At 36.6% G+C, this 27,379-nt stretch overlaps 2 protein-coding genes across 4 annotated transcripts; one reads left to right on the forward strand and one right to left on the reverse strand.

The window, feature by feature from the left end:
• Positions 1 to 1,699: 1,699 nt before the first annotated feature.
• Positions 1,700 to 15,295, reverse strand: LOC122089961. Of its 3 annotated transcripts, none has more exons than XM_042659744.1 (7): positions 15,116 to 15,295; positions 10,422 to 10,955; positions 8,997 to 9,307; positions 8,855 to 8,911; positions 3,284 to 3,768; positions 2,230 to 2,521; positions 1,700 to 2,049 (listed from the first exon to the last, which is right to left on the reverse strand). In XM_042659744.1, exons 2-7 carry the CDS (start codon positions 10,835 to 10,837, stop codon positions 2,042 to 2,044), a joined length of 1,569 nt encoding a protein of 522 aa, XP_042515678.1. In that variant the 5' UTR covers positions 10,838 to 10,955; positions 15,116 to 15,295; the 3' UTR covers positions 1,700 to 2,041. The 3 variants fall into 3 exon arrangements, with proteins under 3 accessions (XP_042515678.1, XP_042515677.1, XP_042515676.1); XM_042659743.1 differs by adding an exon at positions 14,670 to 14,824 and having other exon boundaries at positions 1,700 to 2,521; XM_042659742.1 differs by having other exon boundaries at positions 1,700 to 2,521.
• Positions 15,296 to 18,113: 2,818 nt separating this feature from the next.
• Positions 18,114 to 19,094, forward strand: LOC122088533 (PRELI domain containing protein 3B). Its single transcript, XM_042657829.1, has one exon. The coding sequence runs from the start codon at positions 18,238 to 18,240 to the stop codon at positions 18,793 to 18,795; it is 558 nt and encodes a 185-aa protein (XP_042513763.1). The 5' UTR covers positions 18,114 to 18,237; the 3' UTR covers positions 18,796 to 19,094.
• Positions 19,095 to 27,379: the final 8,285 nt, after the last annotated feature.

Raw genomic sequence — 27,379 nt, forward strand, 5'->3', positions numbered from 1 at the left:
AAACAAAACTAGAGATAACACAAATATTTGCTTAAAATCTTTTGAAAAAAAGTGTAACAAGGTGGGTAAATCATAGGCTATCTTTACTGTATTTGAGATGAAATCCTAGAAATGATGTTTCCAAGTGGATCAGGTACTGGTAGGTTGGAAAAAGTCATTTGTCAAAAATTGAGAGTCAACTTCAAAATCAAAGGCTTAGAAGGAAAAAAAATTAGGAAAAGAGATAAAGAATTGGTCACAAGGACATGGGTGTTAGAGCTTTGTCTTTGACTTTGTAGCATTCTACATAGAATACTAATCCAAGTCCCCAGACATGAAAATTTGAGAGGTGGGGCTTTTTTGTCTTGATGATGACCCAAACAGGCATGAGTTGATATAGATGACAAAGGGAAATTAGTGGGTTTGTGATTTGGTGTTAATACCAATATCTACTTATTGCATCAGAGAAAGAAAGAAACAACCATAATGATAATAGAGCTAGCTCCACCTTCACCTTCCTTCCATACCCTACTATCTCTTTAGCTTTTTGTGTAGATTGGGTGGGGGAAATAAGAAGAGTGGACCATATATGAAAGTTTTGTTTGCTTATGCCCTTCTACTGTTTCTTACTTTCATCAGTTCGTGAACCCTTTCTAGTAAAGAAGATTTGGTTGTTGGGGATTCTTGGGCTCCAATATAATCTACATATATGGTGGAATTATAATAATAATAATAATAATAATGGGTTTACTCTACCATAGGGGTGTCAATTTCCAGCCCGGTTAGACCAACCAAATTCATATTGGCTTGAGGTTTTACGAAATTGATAGGAACCAAAATCGAACCATAACGATCGATCTAAATCGAGAAAAGTAAAAACTGTAAACCCAATAAAAGACTGACTGAACCCATTTGAAACCAAACTTCGGCTTAATGGTTTGGTTTCAATTTGATCCATTATCAGCATTAAACCGGTTCAGCCAAACCAAACTAACCCCATTTGACATCCCCTACCATATACATAATTGACACAAATGGTTTTTGTTTTTCAATGCTATATCTGCCACATGGCATTTTGATTGGGTCTCGAGCCTTCTAGAGATGTCAAGCCTTTTAGAGCTTTTTATAGGATCTGGTTAGGTATTGTGTATTAGTGAAACCTCTGAAACCCAACATTTTGCCATCCGTAGGGATTCACCAGCAGCAGATAAATCTCTTGCAATACTGTGTCTATGCCAGGGTTTTAAGAGTTTGTATCGGATCGGTGGCGTAGATATCAGTCAACATTGTTACCATCTTTGAAGGAAAAATCGTCCGATCCAGCTGATGTGAAACTGGTTGATCACCGATCCGATACCATGAACTAAATCCACGGCCTATGCAGACAACAAATCCTTGGATTCCAAAAAGTTCTTACCAAAACCATCAAAATTAATGACTTTTCCTTTAATATCACATGAGATTACAGTAACTTGTCTGTTAAGATCCATGAGAATCCAACGGCCATGAAATGTTTGATTTATACAAATCTATCAATGGTACAAATCCATTGTTTTGTGAGCATTGAAAAATTTACCCATTAGGAGAAGATATCAGTTCCTGTAATTTTTTTTTTCAAGGAGCACGAAGTGGAAGGATCATAAAGGTCCTTCAACCACGGAGTGGATGACAGTCAAATTGTCCTACACACTTTGAACAGGGTCTTCCGGGCTAAAGAATCTGTGACAAAGATTTGACTCACTTGAAACAAAGTAAAAGTTACAGCTCGTAAACACAGTTCCTGTCATCATTGGAATGGATTCTGGAAGTAAAAAAACCTATAACTCCAATAACGCTGAGCCCAGACTTGATTCAATATAAGACAAAAACCAATTCTCTTTTGAGTTTTGGATTCTCAAGATAACTGAGCCAAAAAGAGAGTGAGAGATCAAAATAAGAAAATTTACAACATAAATGTTTCTTGCATCTCTTAAGAGAGAGAAACTGGACCATTCTTCGTTCAGTGCCTCCATTTCCAAAACTAAGGCCAATTCCAAGAATAGCTTCAAGCTCAATAATTGTTTTAGTAATCTGTAACAGCAATACTGATACAGATCAGATGGTTTTACCTTCACTTTTGGTGAAATTTTTTAGGGGCGACAGATTAGCCCCTGGCCCCTACTGTCACACCAATACAGGATTGATCAGGAATTGGTATCAGCCTCTGCCAATACCAAATACTTAAAACATGAGTTCAATGGTCGGGCTCACCTGACGATTTCTGGCTCCAACCACCAGAACCAGCTTTCCGCTCCCCTCGCTTTCTCTTGTTGCTCTTGGGGACCTGAAAGTCGGACGCTAAGCAAGACTTAAGAGTAGACTGCTCCTCAGCCACTATGGTCTTTTGGGTAAGGTCAGGTTCTGCCACTCGAACTGGAGAAATCTTGTTCTCTTGCTCTATCACTAGTTCAAGAGGCTTCTCTGAGGGCCGACTCTTAAAACTTTCAATAGAATGCAACTCTTCCTGAATTGCCTGATTATGTATCAGAACGTCGTCCACAATCTGAAGGAAAAAAGAAAACCCAATATTATCATCATTAAGAAAGAAAATAAAACGAAACTAGTTGTTCAGAGACTCCTTTATATCAAGAAATAAAACGATATGCTGTAAAAGTACTGCACCAATGCTAGATTTGATATAAATCAAGGATCTGGAAGGACAGCGAGAGGTCCAGGTCCCCCCCCCCCTTTTTTTTTAATGGTCAAGAAAGGAGAGAGTTGAGGTAACCAGAAAAGATGGACATTGTTTCAACAGAAAATACATCCACTTTAGCATTCCCTACAAGGCATTGCTGAGTCAAGACAATACACCTAAGTAGTAGAAACTTGGTGACAAAATTCGAAATTCTTTGAAGTGTGTGAATAAAACGGTGAAAAACATCTGAAGGTCCTTCACAGGTACACACAAGATTTAGTCTTGAATCAAATACCCAGATGTGAATCTATCCAAATCTCAATTTTAGGAAAGCCACTTTGTGTTATGCACATACCCATGAGATTAAAGGCAGGGATCACATACCAAACCTGGTATCAATAACCCAGTTCTGGCCAAGGATACCTACAATGTGGGTGAGGTGGGCATTTTTATTCACAACTAGAGAGAGTACTGTGAAGTATTAAGGTAACTTAGTAGTTTGAAAGGCAGGATATCATCTAAAGTAGATTACAAAGCAGTCTGTTGAATGATGAAATTAAATACCCGAAGTGCTAAAAAAAAGAAAAATAAACTTACATCTTCACAAGAAAAAAAGAAAAATAAACTTACATCTTCACAAGAATCACCAATCTGTGGCTGATCCAGAGCAATATCAGCAGCAGATAGTAGTCCCATTGTGCTTTCAATTATGTCAGTAAAAGGAGCAGTCACCTCTCCATAGCTTGAAACTGCACTTTCAGGCAGAACCAGATCTCCAATCTCATACTCCGAGACATGCGGAGGTGGAGTACATAAAACCCCAACCTGTGTGGTGTCTCCGTTGCCTGGAGAGATGGTAGGACTTCGAGCAAAACTTGAAGGCACCTCAGATGGCAGAAGCAGGTTCAAATTCTCTGCAGAAGAGAACCACCCAGCATTACTTCTGATCACCTTATCAAGCTGGGTATTCAATTTGTGGACTCTCGATTGCACAACCTCAATCTTCCAAAGGATTTGCTCTAAAGGATTATCACCATCTCCAAATTCAAGTGATGACCATTCGTAATCAACATCAAACTCACCATTGTCATTGGCATTTTGATCTGCTACAATAACTGCCCCAGAAATTATAAAAAATAAATGTAAGCAGTTGGATAGTCACCAGTAGATACTCCAAAGTTTAAAAGATCTATGCAACCTAAATTCCTTTCCAGAACATTGCAATGTTGAAACAGTAAGAAGTAAAATATCACTGGAACTTTATTGCACATATACATAACAGTGTGAACTGAGACCATATGTGAATCAGTGAATTGGTTATCTCATACAGGGAGCAATCATCTGTAACATCAATCAACAGTCAATGACTTACGAGGGAAAGCTTTGGCCAAAAGTCAGACCAGTTGAATCTTTACTGGGTGCCCAATTAGATGGTCCAGAAAGGAACCTTTTTGCTTCATGCTCAATTGGTGGAAATTGTCCTTCACTAATCAAAAGTGATTAGGTTAAAAAAGAAGGCAGCTGATCCAATGACCTCAGCACAACCTTATTTTTCCACTTCCAATAGATGGTGGAAACATGAGGAAAAATAAATTGACATTTTCAATTCTATGCAATATAAATGGAGTATATGCCCTTGTTATGATTTGCAGGCATATGCAAAGAGCCATATGAAAATTGTTTCCACAAATGAAAATGAAATGCAGATGATGACAATGGCATCAAATAATATCGTTCCTTTTGAGGGAAATGCACTGTACAAGATTATGTACACAATACAACAACTTAGCCTTTTCCCAACTGGAATGGGTTGGCGACATGGATCCATGATAAAATAAAATAAAATAAATAAAAAAGAGTACCACGGGAACATCCCACCTACAAGATTACATACACAATATCCTCCACTAACCCAAAAGAGACTTATCCCATCTTCTAAAGGTCAGATATACAGATCCATTTTGCTGTCCAACTCTTACCGAGCCATATTTCTGTAATATCTGTTACAACATCAGATCAACAGTGACCAATAACCACTGTTGATCTGAACAAGAAGAAAAGCTATCAAATAGGGAGTTAAACAGACCCTACCAACAGCAAGCTATATCATTTAAAAAATAAAAAAATAAAAAAAATTAAATAGGGAGTTAAACTAACCCTACATATATATACATGGTTTTAAGTATCGGTGCGTATCGTGCCGTATCGGTAGGCATCGGCACGATACATACCGATACGCTACGGGGAATTTTGGGCCCTCTTTTGTGTATCGACGTATCGTACGTATCGTATCATGTCGTACCGTATCGGTACCGATACGTATGATACTCTGCGATACGAACTTTTGAAAATCTGAAAATTCCCGAGTATCGGTACCGTATCGGTACTTAAGTATGAATGTGCCTTTTGTTGTTTGAAACAAACACTTCAAACTCTCACCAACAGTTTTCTATATTTCTCTTCTTTCTTCCCCTTTTGATTCACACACCTTTTTGGAGACTCAAATGGTAGATTGAAAGAAACATTGTGGAAGTGAATGGTTCAAAGAAGGAGAAAAACATAGTCCAAGAAGAACCTTGAAGGCTTGAACTTGAAAGTTGAAACATTTGAATAGTAAGTTCTTGAATCTTTACTCACTTTTTTCAACTTTAACCTTAGATTTTCAAGTTTTTTTACAAATCTAAGGTTCATTATACTTAGAATCACATTTTGTGCATCATTACTATATGAAATCATTGGATTTATAAGGATTTACAAACTTTTTTCAAGAGAAAATGAGGGTCTCATTTTTTTTCAAATTTCTTAGATCTACTCATGCTCAATGGTTAAAAATGTTTAGATTTTTTATATGTTATGTAAAAACAAGTGTTGTACAACTTCCATGGAAATTTTTTATTTTTCTCAAAAAAATATATTTTTAAAATTTTTTTATTCCGAAATTAATTTTTTAAAAAAATCCCCAAATTTTTTTATTTTTTTTTTAGAAAATTTAGTTCATTCAACTCTTAAAAATAATGTCATAAGTTATAATTACAATGAATGGGAGACCCACTACCATAAATATTTCGACTGGGGTAAATATTGTGCCTATATTCGACAAGCGCAGAATATCATCGTAGTTGCTCCTATTGAAGAAGAAGGTCCTAGCCAAGGATTTGAACCACCATGACACTCTTCATGGCACTCATCACAGTGGCAATGGCAATGAGGAAAGAAAAAACTGTAAGAAACTCAAACCTCATCATTTTGAACATTTTCAACTCAATATATTTGTCTATCAATACGATACCCTCTACTTAAGTATTTATGCATTCTACATGTTATATATAGGTTTTTTTTAACTGTTTTTTTATGCAAAAGTGTATAAAAATGTGTTCCCTATCCATTTATGTGCGTATCTTTAGCGTATCTTAGCGTATCTCCGATACGATACGATACCCTCCGATACGTATCTTAATTTTGACCAACCGATACGGCAACCGATACCGATACTTTAATCCTTGTATATATATAAACAACTATGAATGAAATTGCAATAACCCCAACAACTTAACTAGCAACTTATGATCACACCCAATATTACCATATAACATAAAGACAATGGCAACTAAACCCTAGCAGTATAATAAATAAAACATTAATACTCACCCTCAAGCTGAAGCATAAGTATATCATATGCCTAGATTGGAACAACCATCAAGAAAAACAGTCGAAAAAAAGCCTTGGCTTACGTATCACCCAGCTGGTCACTAGAACGAACAAAAAGAGTAGAGATCAACTTTCTAATTATAACCTCTCACAAAATGGCAGTCAATCTCAATATGCTTAGTCTGTTCATGAAAAACAGGATAGTAGTTTGGTAACTTTGGTTATCACAATACATGTTCATAAGTTTATTTATAAAAATAAAACCTAGATCTTGAGATTTTTGCCACATTAATTCAGCCGCAGTATGTGCCATGGCTCTATAACTAAGCCTCAACACTAGACCGAGCCACTATGTTCTGATTTTTATTCCTCCATGTAACAAGATTACCACTAACAAACGAACAATACCTTGTGTTAGAGCTCCGATCACCACCAACACTACCTAGAATAACCATTCATATCAATGTGACCATGACAACATTAAACAAGACCTTTCCCTGGAGCTCCTTTACGATGCCTCCCAATGAACTTGGTTAGGGTTTTCTATGAACTGGCTTATAACACCAACAACAAAAGAGATGTCAGGTGTGGTGAAGGTAAATGATATAATTTTTCCAACTAACCTCTTGTACTGATGTTTGTCGGCAAAATCCTTGTCATCATACGCTCTAAGTTTCACATGAGGATCCATAGGGGCATCAACTGGTTTACGACCTAGCATGCCAGTCTCAAAAAGAAGATAAAAAACCTATTTCCTCTGAGACAAACTAACCTCTACTAGGAATCCTTCTATGCCCAGAAAAAACCTAATAAACCCCAAATCTTCCATCTGGAAGTGTTGCTGTTAATAAGACTTTAACATGATTCAGTATCAAACAAGACATTACTAGAAACAACAATGTCATCAATATAAACAATTTACACAACCACCTTAGAGCCTTGATGACGGACCATTTACTAAACCTATCAAACCAAGTGTTGGGTGATTGTTTCAATAATAGCTTTGTACAGCTTACATCTTCTTGTTACCATAGAACAATGACAAGAAAATAAGTTTGGGAAGAAGAAGAATGAGATGAGAGAGATTGATAGGAGGGATGCTTTGACTCTGATACCACATTGGTGGAGGGCCAGTTAGGAGAAGGGAACAACTCTCAGATGAGCCTCAGAGTTGCAAGGGGAAAGAGGAAACAAACCTCACACACTCACACAGAGAGAAAAAAAAAAAGCCAATTCAATTTCTATATTCAAATCACTTTGTCCCCAACGTTGGGTTACAATTTGTATTTGAAAGGGAAAATAGAAGACGTCTATTCTAACTCTGAAACTGATATCTCTATCTCCTACGTTGCAAACAAAAGACATAACAATAAATAAACTACTTCCAACCCTTAGAGGACCAAAAACTCGGGTTCGACCAATTCCGTCTGGGTTTGGGTTTCCAAACTCAGTCATGTTGGTCCAACCAATAAAGTGCTACTACATCATAACTATTTTAACAGGTGTATTTGCATGCATATAAGTAGCATAAATTTTAAGGAAAATACATGAAACAATTGTAATCAAGAGATATTAATGCAAGGCAAGATAGAAATCACGTAAAAACAGTATTTTCATCCTTTTCTTCTTTGTGCTTTGATCTACATCAGATATTATTGTGAACGTGCTATCTGTTATAACATTGTTGGGTAAAATGGGCCGTGACCAAATTCAAGTCCCATTTCCAGAGGGAGTCAAGAGGGGAGGGTTGGAGATGGTCGAAAACTATGGACTTTTTGCACAAAATAAATGCTGTCATGAATAAAGACTGTGTCTTGATGCTGATAACCCAAGCTTAAAATTGATGAGTACAATAACAAATACTACATACATTTTAGTAATGTAAAGTACAAAGTTATGAACTTATGGTTTGTCAATAAGTCCGGTGCCTTCAATACACTACTTTGGATTTTGTTTTTGGTCTTTATAAGCATTGAAGAATATTATAGAAGACAAATAAGATTTACATAGGCAAGTGGTAATTACACTGCAATGGCCCCGGAGGGGGGTTGGGGGGATGCTTTATAATAACATTCCAAACGTTGCACTTCGGAACTTTATCAAGCCATTTGCTAGCTAATTCACACATTTGCCCACTATAAATATCAGATAAAATCATTCCAATGATGTGCAAAAATAAAAGCACTACTTAGAAAAGATAGAGCTGGAAATTTATGTAAACATAGTAAGAATTTGAAGAAGTTACTATGTCTTGACAACAGTCTTCCCCTCTGTTTGAGGAAAACCCAGAACAAGTCAGTACTCTTGAAGCTAAATAGGTTAACACTTCAATTGTATAGTTGTGAGTAATAAAAAAAAAACATCACAAGAACTGGAAATGGGAAATCTTTGTAAAGAGGAAAAAATGTTCGAAGCTAAGTGAACACTCAAAACTCAAAGGAAGGACAAGGGATGCATCATGTATGTAGATGCCTCCATACATCTCATTTATACTTAAAAGTGTTAAATAATTACACCAGGTATCTCTAGGAAGGTGCAATCGTCAATTCTTACCTTGATTACCACAATCATCATCCAAAGAGATACCATCTACCTCAGACCTCTTATTCTCTGCAAGGTATCACATACAAAAATATAAATGACAAAAACAGGTTGATGAAAAGAAGAGTTATGAGTAAATACAAGATATTTGCACCATAATATGAGAACAGGCTATGGCATGACATATATGATGAAATATCAATTGTATCTTCAATTCTCTTCCTTTTTCTCCTCTTCATGGCCTTTTTCCTCTGAAACTGCCTAGGAAATGGTAGTGACCTCATACAACACCCTTCTAATGCAAGTTGCCCTGAAGCAAACTGCTTCCTTTGATCATATGCAGCAAGCTCTCTGTCATACTTTAATGCCTGGGACTGAAATTCCTTAATCCTCAGTTCTAACCATTGGCACCGCCACATTAGAGGTCGTATATACCTCCTCCAATGAGCTGTCAACTTCTTTTTCCTGAAAGATTGAAGCAGCAAATGATTTGAATTAAAAGAATGCAATATAATTCAAGCAATAAATGAGGATCTATTCAGAAGAGCATCAGTGGTATCGCCTCCACACCCTCAGCCACAAATGAAGAAAAGTTTTGTTCTGATCATTATCTGCTGTTGTTTAACATTTGTTTCTTCTGGTTTTATAACTTGCATAGCAGCATTAAAGGTGTCAAGGATAAAAGGTCAACTTTAATGTCTTTGGCAGTGGTCAGTATATACTGAGCCATATGGTTGAGGTGGGGCAACCAAACCGGGCATATGGCTAATCCAAGGGATGGACTACCCATTTTCTATCAGTTTCGCCAGAAAAACACTCCATGTAGCTAAAAAAGGTGGATTGTTAAGGAAATTATTTCATGAACAGTGTAAGCAATATTTTTCCTTGAATAAAACTTCATTGGTTCACCAACTTTACCAAACACAAAAAAATTGAAGGGCAAATAAGAGCAAATTTTGTCCACCACCCACTGCTCCACTACACACTATTGGTTATGCGATCACTCACTCTCTTATCTTGCCTTTAAATGAGAGATAAGACTCCAATCCATCTATTACATTACCAACCAAAATCTAATCATGTGACTTGAGAAGTTGAGAGGCTCTGCAAGCTCCTTTTCCAGATTATGTATTAGTGTAACCATGATATAGTGAACAGCAGTCAACCACCATCTTGAAAGATTTAGTTTTATTCAGTTATTACCTTTGACAATTTCCCACCCAACAACCACCACCAATAAAAATGAAAATTCTTTCAAGCCATCAATCTCTATATAGGCTTTAGGATTTGGATACCGTACAGGTGAATATGCTAAATTAATCGTTGGAATAGGAAATAAATATTAAGTTTCAACAGTGTTCCTTCTTTTTTTGGACAGGTGTCAATGACAGAAATGTGGCTTGAAACAAGGCCAGTGATATCAAAACTCAAGCAAATTTACCGAGATAATAGTGTGGCGTCTTCAAAAACATCAAATCTACATTTATCATTGCAAACAGCTATAAATGAATTATGGTGTTAGTAGAGGTACAACGCAAGAAAGAGAGTGGCTGAATGGCAAAAATTGAACAGATGATACCTTGTTCTGAACACAGTATCAAATCCATCAAAAACAGACGCACTATCACCACAGAATCTTGACTCCACTTCAGCATCACTCAACCTTGAACCATCTGCAGTTCCCAAAATTGTATCAAAAGAACTGGAATATTCAGTCGCATTTGGATCTTCAACTTCAGCCAACCTGAGGTCATCAGCTTTCACACATTCAATTATGTCAACCTCCGTATCAACAGTCTCATCTGCTGTAGTAATATGATGATCCAACAAAATTTCCATGTCAAATGTGGTGTCCTCATAATTGCTCATACACTTCAGACCCTTTTCATCTTGGATTGCTGAGGAACTTCTGTTCTCTTTGTCAGAAGGAACTTTGGCAGTGGTTTCCAGATGTATTTCCGGGCCTAAATCACCTAAGACTTGGGCAGGACCCATACTGAAATTCACCAAAAATTAACTAATTCTCCTGACAAGATTGGAGACACTCGTTCATAAATCATCAGCAGCTGGACTCCACACCCTCTTTATATGGATAAATCCAATCCATTTAAATCTGAAATACAACCCAAAAAAAAAAAGTTTAATGCTGTATTCAAAATCAAATATATATAGGTAGGTATCTTCAAGAAAGGGTCGTTATTGGAGTCACAACTGTTTCTGACTTTTATGGAAGTCACAAAACAGATCTGAGCCGTCCATTTTCTTGTTTTTCTATTTAAACCATATATTCCTGCTCAGGAGATGGGAGAGTGCTGCTAGAGTACCAGTACAAATGAATAAAAATACACAGGATGCATCCCAATACAGGGTGGGTATTTGATTAAATTAGAGTCAGAAATTTGAAACGTTGCAAATCAAATAGTCAGCATGGCCATATCATCTGTCCATGGCAGAATAATTATCTTGTGAGGTTTAGTATAATTAGAAACGTTTGTGACATTAGCATTTTTCTTAAAAGAAATACATTATTTGGTCAAAGAAGGTTGAACTTTCATCTAGCAAGAAATTCTTGAACTCTCAATAGTTATATTCATTTTTTGGCTCTTTTTGTTTGTTAATGGGCAAATAAGAAAGATGTCATTCAAAAGAAAGAAAAGGATGTACAACTGTAGCAGGACAGCAAACGACAAAAATACAGAACAAAACTACACAAGAAGGAAAAACAACTCCTCAAAACTCCCTACAGCAAAGCCTGAAAATGCATCAACAAAGAGAAAATCTCTGAAGACTGCCAAGAACAGAGACCAAGCAGGTCTGAAAACAAAATTTGCTCACAAAAAACTGCCGAGAGCCTCACAAGAAAGAAGCCATCAACCAAAGACTTCCAAACCGAACTGCTAGAAATAAACTTCTAATGTAGGGCTAGGTCGATGATGACCTATCCTACAGTAAGGATCAAGGAACTAACTAATAGTAGGATTACAAGTGGTTCCAGCAACACAATAACAGAAAAATAGAAGCATAACATCAGAAATCGATGAAGGGAGAAGAATGGGGAAGAAGATAGGAATAGAGAAGGATAGACAGTTTGAGCCTCTCACTCTCACCTAGGCATCTCACCTCACATAGGATTCTCTCATACACTGCCTCTCACAGTCACACGGCTGTAAATGACTCTTTTTTCTCTTCATTAAATCGTTCCAAAAGGACCAACAGTCCATTACAATTTATAGTGCATGGTAAAGCACAAAAAAGGAAAGTCTAATTGAAGGGAAAGACAAAGACTTGATCCCCAGGTAATTACGTTGTCCAACTTGAAAACTAACTTAAAGGAAACAAATCTGAAAATAAAAAAAGAAACAAAATAAGCATTGAGTAATGATTACACGGATATATAAAGTCCAAAATAGAAACTTAAACTAAAGAAGTAGCAGCTATTATCCCATCAAATCTCCTCCATGTGTCCACATCACTGTTCACATGAACAATAACCACAGGTACAGTTCACGTGAACAGTTTTTTTCTTTTTTTTAATTTATTCTAGCACTCTTCTTCATGCTTTGATCCACATCAACTCCACAAATTGACAGCAACCAAACCAAAATAAAAGCAACCAAAGCAGACCAAAACACCAACACAAATTACCTTTCATCAATTGGTTAACATCTCCAATAGCAAATCACCGGTTTTATACTTACGCCAACTCATGAAAGCCAAAAATAGACACAAATTCGTACAACATGCAGTGCCAAAAAGATCTTCCAACACAGAACTGTCAAATGCAATCAACAACTAAAGGAAACAATAAAACCCAATTCACAATACTCTTCATCTTTCCACGGATGCCTAAAAGGAAAAGAAGAAAATATCAAAATTATAGAAAAAAACTAATATCTAACAAACACTAAACCCATTAATCTCTAAGATGTGAAGATCTAACTGGTTTTGCAATGGAACTTTGAATTCACAACTATTATTTTTTGGGATTAGATTACTTAAGTACAACTAGTGTCTAGTGTCTGATTCCTCCTAGCCACCAAGTTTGGAGTGAAGGAACAAGACACCCTGCTAAGTCCTATGTACGAGCACACATATATAACTACCATAAAAATGTCAAAACACATGTCACAACTCAAGCAAAAATTTTTTATGCTCGGCAATTCCACTATTTCATCTATTCAGATCCATGACAAGAAAAGTAACTTCACGCACTTTCTCCTCTGGCTGTAAAATTGGGCCAAGGCATGGTACTAAATGTCGAGATATGAGACCTTAAAGTACCAACATGTTTCCACATTGGCATAGACCAAAATGGAATCCTACTGAAATATAATTAATATATCAGTGGAAATTGAGCATCCTCTCATTTTGGTCACACCAACCGTATTAAGAAAGGACGAACCCAGCGCACGAGGCTCACCGCTCACGCCACTGTGGAGTCTGGGGAGAGTCATAACGCATGCAGCCTTAACCTCGTTTTGCGAAGATGCTGTTTCTCGACTCGAACCCACAACCATTTGAGTCGCAATGGAGCAACCTTACCATTGCGCCAAGGTCCACCCTCTACCAACACATATGTTACTTCTACCAAATAAAATTTCATTGTTTCAATTCACATTACCACTTGTTGACATGTTTTCTCATGTCAACCAAAACATGAGAAAACCATCATCTGATTTTCTCTCCAAAACAGCCTGAAAGTCAAATGTCAACAAGAGGTATAATATTTTATCAACAAAATCAGAAATAAAGGCAACCAAAACTATTTTGTCTTTTTTGATAATTTTATATTTGACTAGTGTGGTTCACGAGCATATACATTTTTTTCTTATAATTTTTAAATTTGCTGAGAACACAAAAAACAAGTCCAGAAAATACACTTATCTTTTCATAACTTTACTATGTGGTATTTTGATGATTATGGTTCTACACTTACGGTCCAAGTATCGACTGACCCTATTGCTCTGAACATAATGCGAGTGCCACTACACACGTTTATAGATGATTGTTTAGCTCAAATGATGGTTTTTAAGCATTTTTTGTGCTTATCTCACCATTTCCAGAAGTTCCAACATATATTGCCCTCCCATTTCCAGAACATTTCCATCTTTTCTATGACTTTGCCAACATTCCCACACATGTCTCCATACTTCCACAGAATATTTCCACTTTAGGCAGGACTGGAACAATAACCAAATCCAACATCTATTCCCTTGTCCCAGATGAAAAACCATGAATTATCTTGTACGCTGTCATGCCCCAAACTCATTTCAACAGCAAAAGAAAAATGCAAATCGATAATCTAAAGGTTCCTTCTTCTTCTTGTTCGTCTGTTTTGTCTCCTTAATGGGGTCAGATTTTATTAATGGCAAGGCACCCGAAAGAGAAAAGGCCATTTATCTCCTTCCCCTTTTCCCCTTTTCTTTGGTGGGGTGGGGGAGAGGGGGTTGACTCCATTTTCAATGTACTTCCCAATTTTATTTATTTTAATAAATTTTGTTTCTAAACGAGTTTTTCACAAAAAAATAGCAGAGAAAATAAAGTAGACATAGCCACTACATGAACTCAATACATTATTTGAAACCAAATAAGCAACAACTTAATCTGATGTTTAAAGCACTAAACCTGAAAATCCTTTACAATGTGTTGCCCAAAAACCTAGCTCTCATTGACACTCTATATAGGCAAGTTCAGATAGGCTATAAATTCCAAAATCTCGACCACTCGTACTACAAAAATAGCAGCTGGAGACTGATGTTGAATCACAAACATTATGAACTTGAATTCCAACAGCAAAGTGCCAGAAGCAAGTTAGACCCTTCATTACCTTCAGACGTACCCGTTTAAGATTGAGTACTCTAAAGGGTCCCTCTCAATCCTTCACCAGTATAAACCATTCGAAAGTACAAGTGAAATTTTTTACAGGAATCGAACTCACTCGTACTGGCTTGAAAGTAAAGCTTACAGCAACTCATGCGGCATCTACCAAGACAGGGAAATGGTGAGAGCAATATGGGAGAATGCCTACCGTCTTATAGACTACATAAAGACTAACAGTAAGAATGGGTAAGAGATTTCCATTTGATTCAAACTGAACCATGCAATCTCCTCTAATGAGACGGAAGAAACACAAAAGGGCTTTCCTTGGGATCGATTCTAGGCGAGATGTGGGAGAGCTTCTTCCTTAGGTCGGCTGACTCGACTGACAGGAAAGATACATACACAAACCCCACCACAGAAGCAGAAGAGGAAGAAGGGAGAAATAGAGGATACCTCTCAGTCTCCGTCTGCTCATTTGCGGTGAGAATCTAACTCTACTTGATTATCTGCACTTGCTTTTGCTGCTGCTTCTCCTGCTTCCTCTCTGCCCTGAGGGCGGCTGGCCCTGCAGAAGAAGAAGAAGAGCCTTCAGTTTCTCGATTCACATGCACAGCCCCAAACAGAAGCATATGAACAAATGCGGAGAAAGAGAGCCTTTCTTTAAGGCTCCGTTTGTTTCCAAAGAAATAAAAAGGAACGTAAAATCAAATCAATAGTGAAATAGGGGTTTTTTTCTCTTTTTTATTTTTTCTTTTTAGGCCCTCATAATCATTTTGAGTTGTTTGTCTTTGCCAACTGAGCTATAACAATTACGATAACGTATATGCATGGATGAAAGCCTTCTTTGCTTATGCTATGTTAAACGTTTAGGTGTTGTAGTTGGGGTGATGGAGGTGGGAGTAAAAAGAAAAGCAATACTTGAGGAATAGATAAAAGCCAAGCTAAGAAAACTCTGGGAATATAAAAGGGATTTACGGAGAGGTTGTGCTTGTTGGTTGCAAAGTGTAAAGATGGTGTTAGTGGATAGGGACTAGAGTTGCATAAGTGCAGTAAGGGCAGAAAGTTGGTGAGATGCAGGAGATTGGGGACGCAAAAATGAAGAGGGATTACATGTTGCCAGTGGTGGAATTCTTGCTTGATGGATTAGGTCATTGAGAACCGGTGGCTGCTAATTTAGGGTTCAGCTGTAAAGGTTAAAATCCAAGAGGTGTTTGCATGAGGAGCAAACGGGTTCACAATGTCATTTTGCCTAAAAAAATAAGATAATTGGAAAAAAAAAACTCCATTCCTTATTTCAAATAGTCTTATTACTCCAAAGAAATTCATTTACATTTTTTTCAAAATAGATCAGAGATTCTTCTTGTTCTTATATAATTTTCATGTATGCAAATGTGAATCCATATTTGTTTTTCTTCGTAGATATTATTCGTTCAAAAATTTTGACTGAAAATTCCTTAGGATGACCAATTCATAAATGTTTCAAATCCTTAGACTAGTATTTCCCATATAAATTATATAATGTTGAAGATTAATAATATACTATAACGTCTTTATTAGTTACTAACTAATAGACTATTTTTTTAGTGAATTTAAAAGTGGGACTAACTAATCAACTTTACCATTAGATGTGTGGTTAATTAATTTTATGTTATTTTATTAACTACAAAATAAAAATGATTCATATTTTGAAAGCATTATCATGTCCTTTTTATTTTAAAATTTTCGTCACATAGAAATGGATAAGAATAAGTAGATATAATGAATCTCTATGTATAAATTTGTTTTAATAATACATTCTTATGTGACATATTATGATAATTATCCATAAAAAAAGTGAAAATATTGTAACAGCTATAAGGATAGTTGCTCTCTTGTCATCTAGATAGTACATTCCTAAGTTCTTCAAGATTTAATTATATTTAATCTCCTGACAAAAACCAATGACTACCAATCATATGGAATATTATATTTTTCTTTGTAAAAATATGATTTGTCCAGTACATTTCCATTAGCCAAAACTTGAACTGTGCTGGCTGGCCACAAATTGCTGCCCTCTTCACCTAATATATATATATATATATATATATTAAAAAAATATTAAAATAAGGCATGTTTCATAAATGGTGTTTCGTGTCAAAAACATAATTTTCAATTTATAAGTCAAAATGCCATTTTAAAACAAAAGGATGGTATTTGATGAACATATTTATAGAATGATTACCATAGTTGTTCACTTTTTTTTTTTTTTTGTTAATATAAAGAAAGAAAAGAAAAAGAAATTCACCATGTTGACACCAAACGTTTTATTCTTTTTTTTTGTTCTCATAAAACCAAAAGAAAAAAAACCAGAACTACCAAACACAACCTCATGCTGCTAATTTGGGAAAAGTGACAACAATTGTCCTAGGACCAACATACTTAAACCTGAAACCAGCCCGTCTCGTTACTAAATGGGATAATTCTATAAAATGTTTTTAAGATCGATAATTTAATGAGATGGTTTTGAGGTTGATATCCTAATAAATTCAAAACCGAAATACTAATGAGGAACCAACCAGAGTGGAAAACGGCTAGAATCTGTTTAAAGATATATATGTTTTATTTGTTTTTTGGCCAGACATTGGCAATGATAAGGTTGCTCCATTTCCACCTAATGGTGACAGGTTCATGTTAATAAATAACATCTCCACATACCAGGAATAAGATTACGTACATTATAATCCTCCCCAAACCGCGTAGTGGCAAAAGCATGTGCACTATGTGTGTACCTTTTTGTCTCATTTTCAACTTTTTTTGATACCTCCTCTATAGGGGCAAGGAGATAAGGGTGTCAACCTAAATCGAAAACCAAAAATTGAAACTGATATCATATTTATCAGTATGAATCATACCAAATTAATTTGACACGGAATTGATATAAGATTTCTACACCAAGACACTATTGGGTATAGTATTGATATGAGATATGACTTAAAAAACACACCACAACGTACTGATATTATACAGAATACCGATATCATACTGAATATCAATATTGAATACCCAACCAAATAGATTTAATATGATACCGATATGAGGTTTCTAGACCAAATCATTATTCGGTACAATATAGATATGTGATTTATATCATATCAAATATCATACCAAATATCGACACCATACCCAATTGACACCCTTACGAGAAGACAAGGGAAGGCCAAGACCAAGAGGCTCCAAGGTACCCGAGACCTACCAACATTGAATGGATTGAAAACTAAGGACACGTGTCAAAGAGTTTAATCTAGGTTGGTCCATAGACTCAATAGTCAAAACCGTAGGATTCGGGGATACCCAAACCCGGAAAAGGCAGGAGCCCACATTTTCCTTCACGAAACCCAATCCCCAAACCCAAAATCCAAATCCATTTCTGCCGCTGATTCGTTCTTTATTTTTCTTGTTTCGGTCTCTCTTTCATCGTCAAGGCCGTCTCCCTCGACTGCTATAAAGATACCATTAAAGGCCTTTGCTCTCTCTTCCACGAAAACCAACAACAAATCCAGAGAGAGAGAAGAGAGAGAGAGGGGAAGCAATCAGCCATGGTTAGGGCATACACGCAGGAGCATGTATACAAGCATCCATGGGAACGTGTGACCTCTGCATCCTGGCGCAAGTTCACAGACGCTGAGAACAAACGCATCTTATCTCACATCCTCGATGTCGACACCTTAAATCGCAAGCTCGATCCCATCAATGGAAAACTCTATACAACCAGAGCGATCACCGTTCACGCTCCTGGACCCTGGTTCATCCGCCGGATCATCGGCCAAGACATATGCCACTCGGTCGAATCCTCTGTCGTTGATGCTCGTTCTCGTTCCATGCACCTCACCACCCGCAACATTAGCCTCCGTAACTTTCTTGAAGTGGAGGAGAAGGTCTCGTACGATCCTCACCCTGAGAATCCTGAGGGTTGGACCGTTTGTAGGCAAGAAACCAGCATTCGGATCAAGCCCTTGTCGGCTCTGGCTTCTATGGCTGAGAAGGTGGAGCAGAAATGCGCCGAGAAGTTTCAGCAGAACAGTGCTAAGAGCAGAGAGGTCATGGAGAGGATCTGTAAGTACCTCGAAGCTGAATCCAGCGGCATTTCTATCTAGCTCTATTTTGCTCCTCCCCTTAGAGGAGCACGTTTTAGGGATCTGGTTCTTTTTGCTAGGATTTTTCCATTTTCTAGACTGACAAGTTGGAATTTGGAAGGTCTCTTTTGCGAAAAAAATCGAAATAAAGAGAAAGCTTTGAGATTTGTAAATTGATATTCGAGCAGCTTTCGATTTTGGATCCTGACTTGTATCTGGTTCAATTTTTTGCAATAACATGTATTATGTGGGCCTGTCAATGCCAATTTTGTCTAAACAAACCCTTTAGTGCATCCTGAAAATGGAGATGTTTTCTGTTAGTTGTCAGTTTTAAGTCTGTGGTTTGATTTATGCTCGTGGCATGATAAATGGTTCTACTGTGAATTGTCTTGTTGAGATTTCTTCTTTTTGGTAATGTCATTACTTATTGTTCTTTTTCTTTAATTATCCCCTATGGATTGGTAGATACACAGAACATTAACGTGTTCACCTCCACTCCAGATGACACCCCACCCTCCTTTCTCTTAGCGTAGAGTTCATAGTTAATCTGATTTGAATAGTGTAAGATATTGATGCAGGAGCATCCAAGAGGCCTAATCACATGCTTGGATATTCCTTCATTAGCCAAAACTCGTTGTATTAAAGTACACTGGATTGTAAGGATTATTTCTGTCATTTTCATTTGAGGATGTTTTTGAAAGATGAAAACATGCCACTTATCTATTTTGTGTTACTTTGGTTTCATTTGGAAGCTTACTTTGTTGCCTTTCCAAAAGACCAAGATATTGTGATTTTGAACTGTCTTGGAAATTTTATAATGAGATTTCTGTTTAGTATGTCTAATTAGATTACGAGTTTCATTTAGAATCTGTTTTTTAAATTAGTATCCTTTTTGTTTAGGAAAAGAGTTAAGCACTCAAGGTTGTTGCTAACTTTTAATTGTATTTATACTAGGCTTCTTTATTAAAATTAATTGGTTATTAGGTTGTTTTAGGAATTCTAGTTAGGACCAACATATTTTAGTGGATTTTGCTAATAATTCAGTTGGGTATGGATCAATTAACTTATGGGTGGCCTTTCATGCAATATTCCGATTATTCTTACTGGGTGACTTGGCTTTCTTTGACTGAAGTAGGCTTTGAGGTACAGTTTAAGAGCGAGAAATTACGGAAAATGTGTCAAAAGAACTCGGAATTGGACGAATTTGAAATGATTGTTTATATGGACGTATTTTGGTGGAGTTCGTAGAGAAGCGATTTTTCTCTAGGGTGTAACTGGTATAGATGGGGTCTCTTGGATAAAACTGGATTCTTGATTGAAGAATTCTAGTAATTGGGGTTTAGATAGAGGAATAGGGATTGGTTCAGTGGACCTATATGTAGCTTTCTTTAGTTGATGCTGTGTTTAAGGTTGATTGTGATCTTGATGAAGAGAAGAGTACTTTTCTGGGCTTGCTGATTTGATGGGTCATTGCTAGACACGATATAAAGAAATAAAATAAGAGAAGAATTGGGAAATAGAAAAGAGGAAGAGGGTTCTATGGATCCGCCACTTATTCATAGTGGTTATAGTTACGACTACTCATGTTGTTAATTAGAAACTACTACAAATAATCAAGGTTTCCTAATGACTCAGAAAAATCAAAAAGCTGTTCTAGACTAGTATACTACTGATGATTTCCTATTACTTGCAACACTAAACATTCCAATAGGCACCATAGACCAAAACCTTTGAAAAGGAAATGCTGCAATGTTTGCTGGGTTGGCCATTACTCTTCTGTTTTCCTGTTTTGGTCCTTGTCTCCCATCAATGCTTGATTTCTGACGTTTGAAGTTGGAGTAGAAGTTCTGCCAAAAAGTTTCCAAGGTTAAAGTATGTGACCATTCTCAACTTCCAAATAGTGAACATTATAATCTATGGTTTGGAGTTTTATCACATTTCTGTTACATTTCAAATTGCCAATGCATTTGGAGGAGTAACATGTAAATACCTCTTTATGATGACTGCAGTCATAGATGAGAATAGTAAATGGTCATAGTTTCTGGAGGAGTGCTAGTGCTACTCTCCTTGAGGGTGTACCTGTCATAACTAATCCTCAGGATAGTTGGAAATCTGCCTTGAGGCTCAGAAGTACCAGTTACCTGATACCTTAACACAAACACACCCCTCCTCCTAAAGAAAATATAAAGAGAGATTTTGGAACTAAAAAGTGTAATAAAATAGATTGAACAGTGGGATACAGTCATTCCTTCAATCTTGTCTTTACCCTATACCATCTTTATGCCCTAACAATCTTTTGGCACAAAGATATTGTCCTGTAACCTAATCCTCTATGCGTGCTTGTAGCACGCCACTCCATTCTCATTCTCAACCCTATGTCCCTAACATGGGCAACTTCTAAGTGGTGATCAATCATTTGTGAATATGTGTTCTTATAACCTTTCAAAGGAAATTTCTTAAGAATATAACAGACTGCTTAGGTTCCAATTGCATATTTACTGATAATTCTGTCAATTTTAGTACTTTTGCAATCTGGGCTCTTCGTAATCTGTATGTTACTACTTTCTTTACTATTTGCAAAGGTGATAATTGGAAAGAAGAAAGATTTTATGTGCTTCTTATGGATAATAGTATGTAAAAAATATAAGAGGGATCTCCAGCCCCCTCCTCCCGGGTGGCATGAAGATGGAAATTCTGTTGTCTTTTAAATGTGGGAAAATGTTGGTATCTTCATATGATTCACAGAGAAACAGACAAAAAGTGTTAATGACAATCAATTAGCCGAACAATCAACGGAGAAAGTGCTTAGGAAGTGTTGCTTCAGTCACACTAATGCCTTAAAAGAGATTGGAGAATCAAATGTGTTAGAAGCAATTCAATCCAGACATCTCTTGCACTGGTGAAAACGAAAAAAAGAAAAGAAACACTGGAATTTGTTCAGGTCACACCACTAAAACCTCCTCCACCTGCCACTGGAAAATGTTTTTTGCCCCACATAATTAGAGCCCATCTATCTCCAGTTCCTAGTCACCAATCTCTCTGAATTTTCTCTTCCTGCTATATCATGAAATCTGTTATCTATTTTGCTTCTCATTCAGACCTAGGAATTTGACTCCTTTGTACAAGCTGGCAGCTTAACTCCTTGTAGTAATATTTTGTTAATATGCCTTCAAGAAGTAATCAAATAGTTGAATCATATCTTAAATGAATAGATCACAGAAATATGTGCTTATTCTTGTAAGCTTTGGCAGCAGTGGAATGGTTCTATAGGAACAACAGTGGTTTATGGTTTTTAACAAAATCAAATTGAGAAGCATATGTCATTAGTTATATACATATAATCATATATTGTTTGGCAGACAAGATCTTGAACATTAAACCCATTGACACAGGTAATACATTTTTATTCTTAGCCAATAGCTTACAAGTTCGAAGTCTAAAAAAATGTGGTAACTTGGTAATTGGGTTACACCAAGGATCGACCTTAAGCCCCTATTTGTTTGCACTTAGCATGGATGAGTTAACCAAGAGCATTCTTGACGAGGTCCAATGCTCTTCGCTGATGACATTGTCTTAGTGGATGAGAGTAAAGCAGGAATTAACATCAAGTTGGAGCTTAGCAGAACTATCAAGAATTCATGTTCTCATTTCTTCTTTCATGAAAGTAGGTTGGGTGATTGATTATTTTGGTGGTGGACGTAATGAGTGTAGGATGCTTTGGCTTGACCGATCTATATGGTACATCAGGTTGACAGCCAATACCTTATTATAGTTTATCATTATAAACACGTGGCTGATTTGTAGTGGTGCATCAGGTTGACAATCGGAACTTAATATAATTAGCGATAATCCATCAATATTTTTGTATTGATCCCTACACTCGTTCTTGCTTGGAATCTCCATGTAATCGACCCCATTAATTTGGGATAAGATTTTGGTTGTTGTTGTTTGTAACACTATGTTGGAGCTATGGAGATCAACCTTGGAAACAAAATGTTTTATGATTAGTAGGTTAAAAACGGATTATATGATGTGTAATTTTAGCCACTCTATGATGGATAACAATATGGTAAAAATTGAGGAGAGAGGTTCTATAAAGTGACTACTTTAGATATTTGGGGTTAACCATAAATAAAGAAGATGACATAGAGGATGATGTTTCACAGAGAATCAAAGTAGGATGGAGAGGCACGTCTAGTGTATTATGTGACCAACGTATCCCTTTGAAGCCCAAGGGAAAATTCTATAAGACTGTTGTGTAACCAACTATGTTGTATGGGGCGGAATGTTGGTCAGTTAAGGAATGTCATATAGGGAAGCTATGTGTAGTTGAGATGAGGATATTAAGATGGATGTGTGGAAAAACTAAGAAGGATAAAGTAAGGAATGAGCATATTAAAGTTAATTTGGAAGTTGCCTTGATTAATGACAAGCTCTGTGAATGCCGATTGAGGTGATATGACTATGTTCAAAAGAGATATGAAGACGCTCTTATAAGGAGGAATAACTTGATTTGGATTGAAGGAACTAAGAAAGCTAAGATTATGCCTAAAATGACTATAGGCGAAGTGGAGTGGAACAACATGCATAGTCTAGGTCTTCCCAAGTATGACCTTGGATAGAGCCTATTGGAGGGCAAGAATCCATGTTGTCGGCCCAAGTAGTTGAGCTTCTCCTCACTTGTGTGGACTGCGCCTCTTTCCTCTTATTCTCACCTTTCATCCTTTCATTTCTCCCCTCCCCCAACTCTTTATGGATTTTTTTTTTTCTATTTAGTTGCCTTTTTTATGGATTCATGTAGTTGACCCTGTTAAGTTGTGATAAGGCTAAATTCGTTGTTATTGTCTAAATATAGATGATAAATAAGATCAAAGTTTTTCTAAAGACTAGCTGAGATGGCTGGGTGAGATTTTGTTTGGTTACAGCCTTTCGAGGGACCAGGATTATCCCAGCTTCCAAGTTATACTAACTTGCCTGTGGGTGTGGAGAAATGGTTCTTATACGCTCCAACCAATCAATATCCAAGTTAAGTTTAATTTATTGTTTAAGAAAACCTCAATTTAATTTTCCAGGTGACTGTGTTCTTAATTTCCCTCAACATTGTTCATGTTATACGTGGTTTCAAAATCAGGATACGATCAGTCAGATCGGCATGATCGATCCTAATTCTGTCCATCCCGTGGTGATCGATTCTTAGGGTTTTGACTCACCTCTAAGGGATCAATTGTAGAGTTATCGTGATTCATTCCAGCTGATTCTGATACAATCTGGATCGGAATCCACAGGGAACGATTCCAACCCCAATTCCAACGTTTGGCCATTTTATATTGCTGCCTCATAATTTTTGAGAAAACCGGATCAAACCGACAGTCGAATAAAAAAAATCAGGACTGCAATCTTTTCTCGGTCTAGTTCCCACTGAGAAGTGAGAACCGCTTCCCTTTTCAAACCAGCCAAATCAAGTTTTTTTTTTTCCTGAAAAGTTATTTGCAAACCACCCTGCCCGTTTTAGTAATAATAGGGCATCCGCGCGAGGCCGTCCACACACAGGAGCATGAGTCTTCAATCAAGGGTACAGTGGTCATTGCACACCTTTGTGTATGTGGTGTTGGAGTTTTTCACGAATAGAAAAGTTTTATCTCTATAATAAGGGACTAAACTAAAATAGATAAGTATTGTTAATAAGTAATTTCTCTCATTAAAAAATAAATTTGAAAAATACAATTTTTCTTAGGTTCATGGAACCCTCAGCCAAGAAATAATTATTAGTATCAAAAGTGTTTGTGCATCTGAACCTTCTGTTCTTATTTAGGATTGAGAGAGTACACAACAATAGTTAGCATATTAAGGCATAATAATAGCTAATGTATTAGGGATTCGACTCTTTTCCTGAACAAGTCTTGCTACTTGGGCGATCAACACATGTCCAAACGGTGATCCAATAACTCTCGATGTTACTTTCTCCTCTTGAATACCGCGCCTCTAGTCTAATAAGTAAAAGTGAAGAGCCAGTTCCTAATAATAATTAGTGTATTGTACCTATTAGTATACATGAATAGATATACACATGATGCATACTGATAAATGATATATGAAGGAGATACTGGATGTTAAAATTTAACATGTGACTAAACCATGTCCACCAATACATGCACTATGTGTATCTTTCATTTAGATTGTTTCTCTATGGATGGCTTTGATCATACGGCCATAAAGAATATCAAATCATCTCATGAAAATCATTTGGATGCGCGTAATTAATAACAACTCATGCAAATCAGTTAAAGGCTTACCCACATTGCGGATGTAGAGGGCAAGGCTAAAGGGTAGACCAAAGATTTTTTTTCTTTTATCAAAAGAAAAAGATTCTTGTTCACTCGTGAAAAGGAAAAAGAAACATTGTCCCTCTCACCCATTCCCTCTCCATGTGTCTAGATACTCTTGACCATCCGATTCTCACCGCACCGCCGCACTCACTGCAGATAATGTTTTCACAAATTTTTGAGGTACTGTAATCTTGACAATTGAGACATCTGTGATTGTTGACTTAGATCAATTGTTGATGTGTCTAGAGTTGTAAATGTAGCTAACAATCCCAGTCATTGTGTAAACGGTTTGAAATACGCTGAGAGGAAATCATTCTTTCTTATTTCGGATTGACATGCCATCTTCTCTTAAGTACAAAATCTAGGGTTGAAACATACTGACGAGGGGATCCAACAAATTGATAGTCTAATCAAAGCAACTGAGCTGATGCGGAGATCCAACATATTGATAGTCTAATCAAAGCAACTGAGCTGAATAAAAAATGAGATTTTGATTGGAAAAGCATTCAACTCTTGTGCTTGACATAAGAAGAGGAAAAATCTCCATATTACATTTGCCATTTATTTTCTTTGCTCAATCTATTGAAAAATCTTGTCACTTGAAAGACTACAATTTGCCTCGGTTTTGTTCCTTTCTGGGTAAATCCACCCTCTTTAGGTTGTCTAAAGTCTAATGCCTCTTGGTGGCATATCTTCACCTAGTAATATTTATTTACTTGCAACCAAATGGAGCTTCCACATGGAAGGAGGCATCAGCCCAATAAGGACCAAGGACAAAAAAAACATTTTTTAATGAAAAATATGGGTAAAACCAACCAATGCAGCCAATACTGTCCTAGACACTGATCTCTAAAACCCTCGTCTAGTATCCTCCATTTGTTACTGAAAAATAGAACACAACAGCATGACCTTTTTGCACACCATAGCTCACCAACAGCACTAGGGGAATTGTTAAAGAGCACCTATATTACATGATCCGAGTGCCACATAGGCATAAAATTTTTAACTTTAGATCAATCAAATTCAACCGTGCAATTGCCATCAGGTAACAGTATCACCAAATCAACAGACACCCAAGTTCAATAAGTAGAAAATAACCAAAAAATAAAATTAAATTAAATCAAAGCATCCAAAAAGGGAAGCAGGATAAAATAGAGAACATAATGAGATATATTTTATGGATACCTAACTGAGTAGATTACAAAGAATAACCAGAAAACAGGAGGAATAACGCGCGCAATAGCTGCTGTAAAATAGATCGAACAAAGTCAATTGAAGAAGAGCAGATAAATAAATCAATTTATAACTCAGACCCTATAAAACAATGACCAGAAATTACCAAACGACAACTATTCAATGACAATATGAACAATCAATTAAAGGAATAAATAATGACTAAAATGCCATAAAAAATTAAGAGATCTTGATCTAATTGGATAGTCGACTAACTAAATAAACAATTAAATGACACCAAAACCACTCAAAATGGAGTAAGTTCCAACCTACCAAGTTAAGTGACAGAACTAACACTATTTGAAATGAGACGATATCTGAGATTCAATGCACCTGCTACCATTTTTCTACCCTTGTATTTTCAATTCTTCTTCTTACATGAGCACTGAATAAGCAACACCATCACCGCAGTAATCACTGATGAAAATACCATGACAATTTCCCAACCAAATATCAGCAACAACAAAACAAGAACCACAAAAGGCCTAGCATCCACTATGCCATGGTCAACCTGGCAAGAAATCAGGGACATCTCAGTTGCACCAAATACATAAGGATTCAATGGAACACATTACTAAACCACCCCATGCTGTCATTAACAGATACACACTTTCCATGTAGAGGTTGAGTTTTTTTAAAACCATAGACATGTAGAAGCACAAACAACAATCTACAAATTGAGGTGAACAACATTTCATTTCAGCCTGGACTTGGAGGGACGCATTTTCCTGGGTCGAGGATGAATGTGCCCACTGTAAAATTTGGACCAGAAGCTAACATAAGAAAAAAATGAAAGCAAACTTTGATGTAGTATAATATATTGAAGGTTCTATTAGAAGCTTCCAAACCATTCAATATGTTGAATCAAGAAGATCGACTATCATTCAAGCCATTAAATCATGAAATGAAAGAACTTATCTTCAACGACAATCGATGCCTGCTTGAGGAATTAGGTCTCTCCCAGATTCATGTGGGATTGCAACTACCAAAGGAACCTGGTCTGCTCATATTCATAGGATCCAAAGATGATGCATGAAATATCGCAG

This window comes from Macadamia integrifolia, chromosome 9 (genome assembly GCF_013358625.1).
Source record: "Macadamia integrifolia cultivar HAES 741 chromosome 9, SCU_Mint_v3, whole genome shotgun sequence".
Taxonomy (NCBI): Eukaryota; Viridiplantae; Streptophyta; class Magnoliopsida; order Proteales; family Proteaceae; genus Macadamia; species Macadamia integrifolia.

Bases quoted from the DNA above. Each gene is read 5' to 3' on its own strand.
- LOC122089961 (XM_042659742.1), bottom strand. From the start codon at position 10,837: ATGGGTCCTGCCCAAGTCTTAGGTGATTTAGGCCCGGAAATACATCTG. The intron at 9,308-10,421 runs GTATCATCTGTT...TCAATCTTTCAG, and splicing joins GATACTGTGTTCAGAACAAG to GAAAAAGAAGTTGACAGCTC. The intron at 3,769-8,854 runs GTAAGAATTGAC...TTTCTGGGGCAG, and splicing joins TGATGATTGTGGTAATCAAG to TTATTGTAGCAGATCAAAAT.
- LOC122088533 (XM_042657829.1), top strand. From the start codon at position 18,238: ATGGTTAGGGCATACACGCAGGAGCATGTATACAAGCATCCATGGGAA.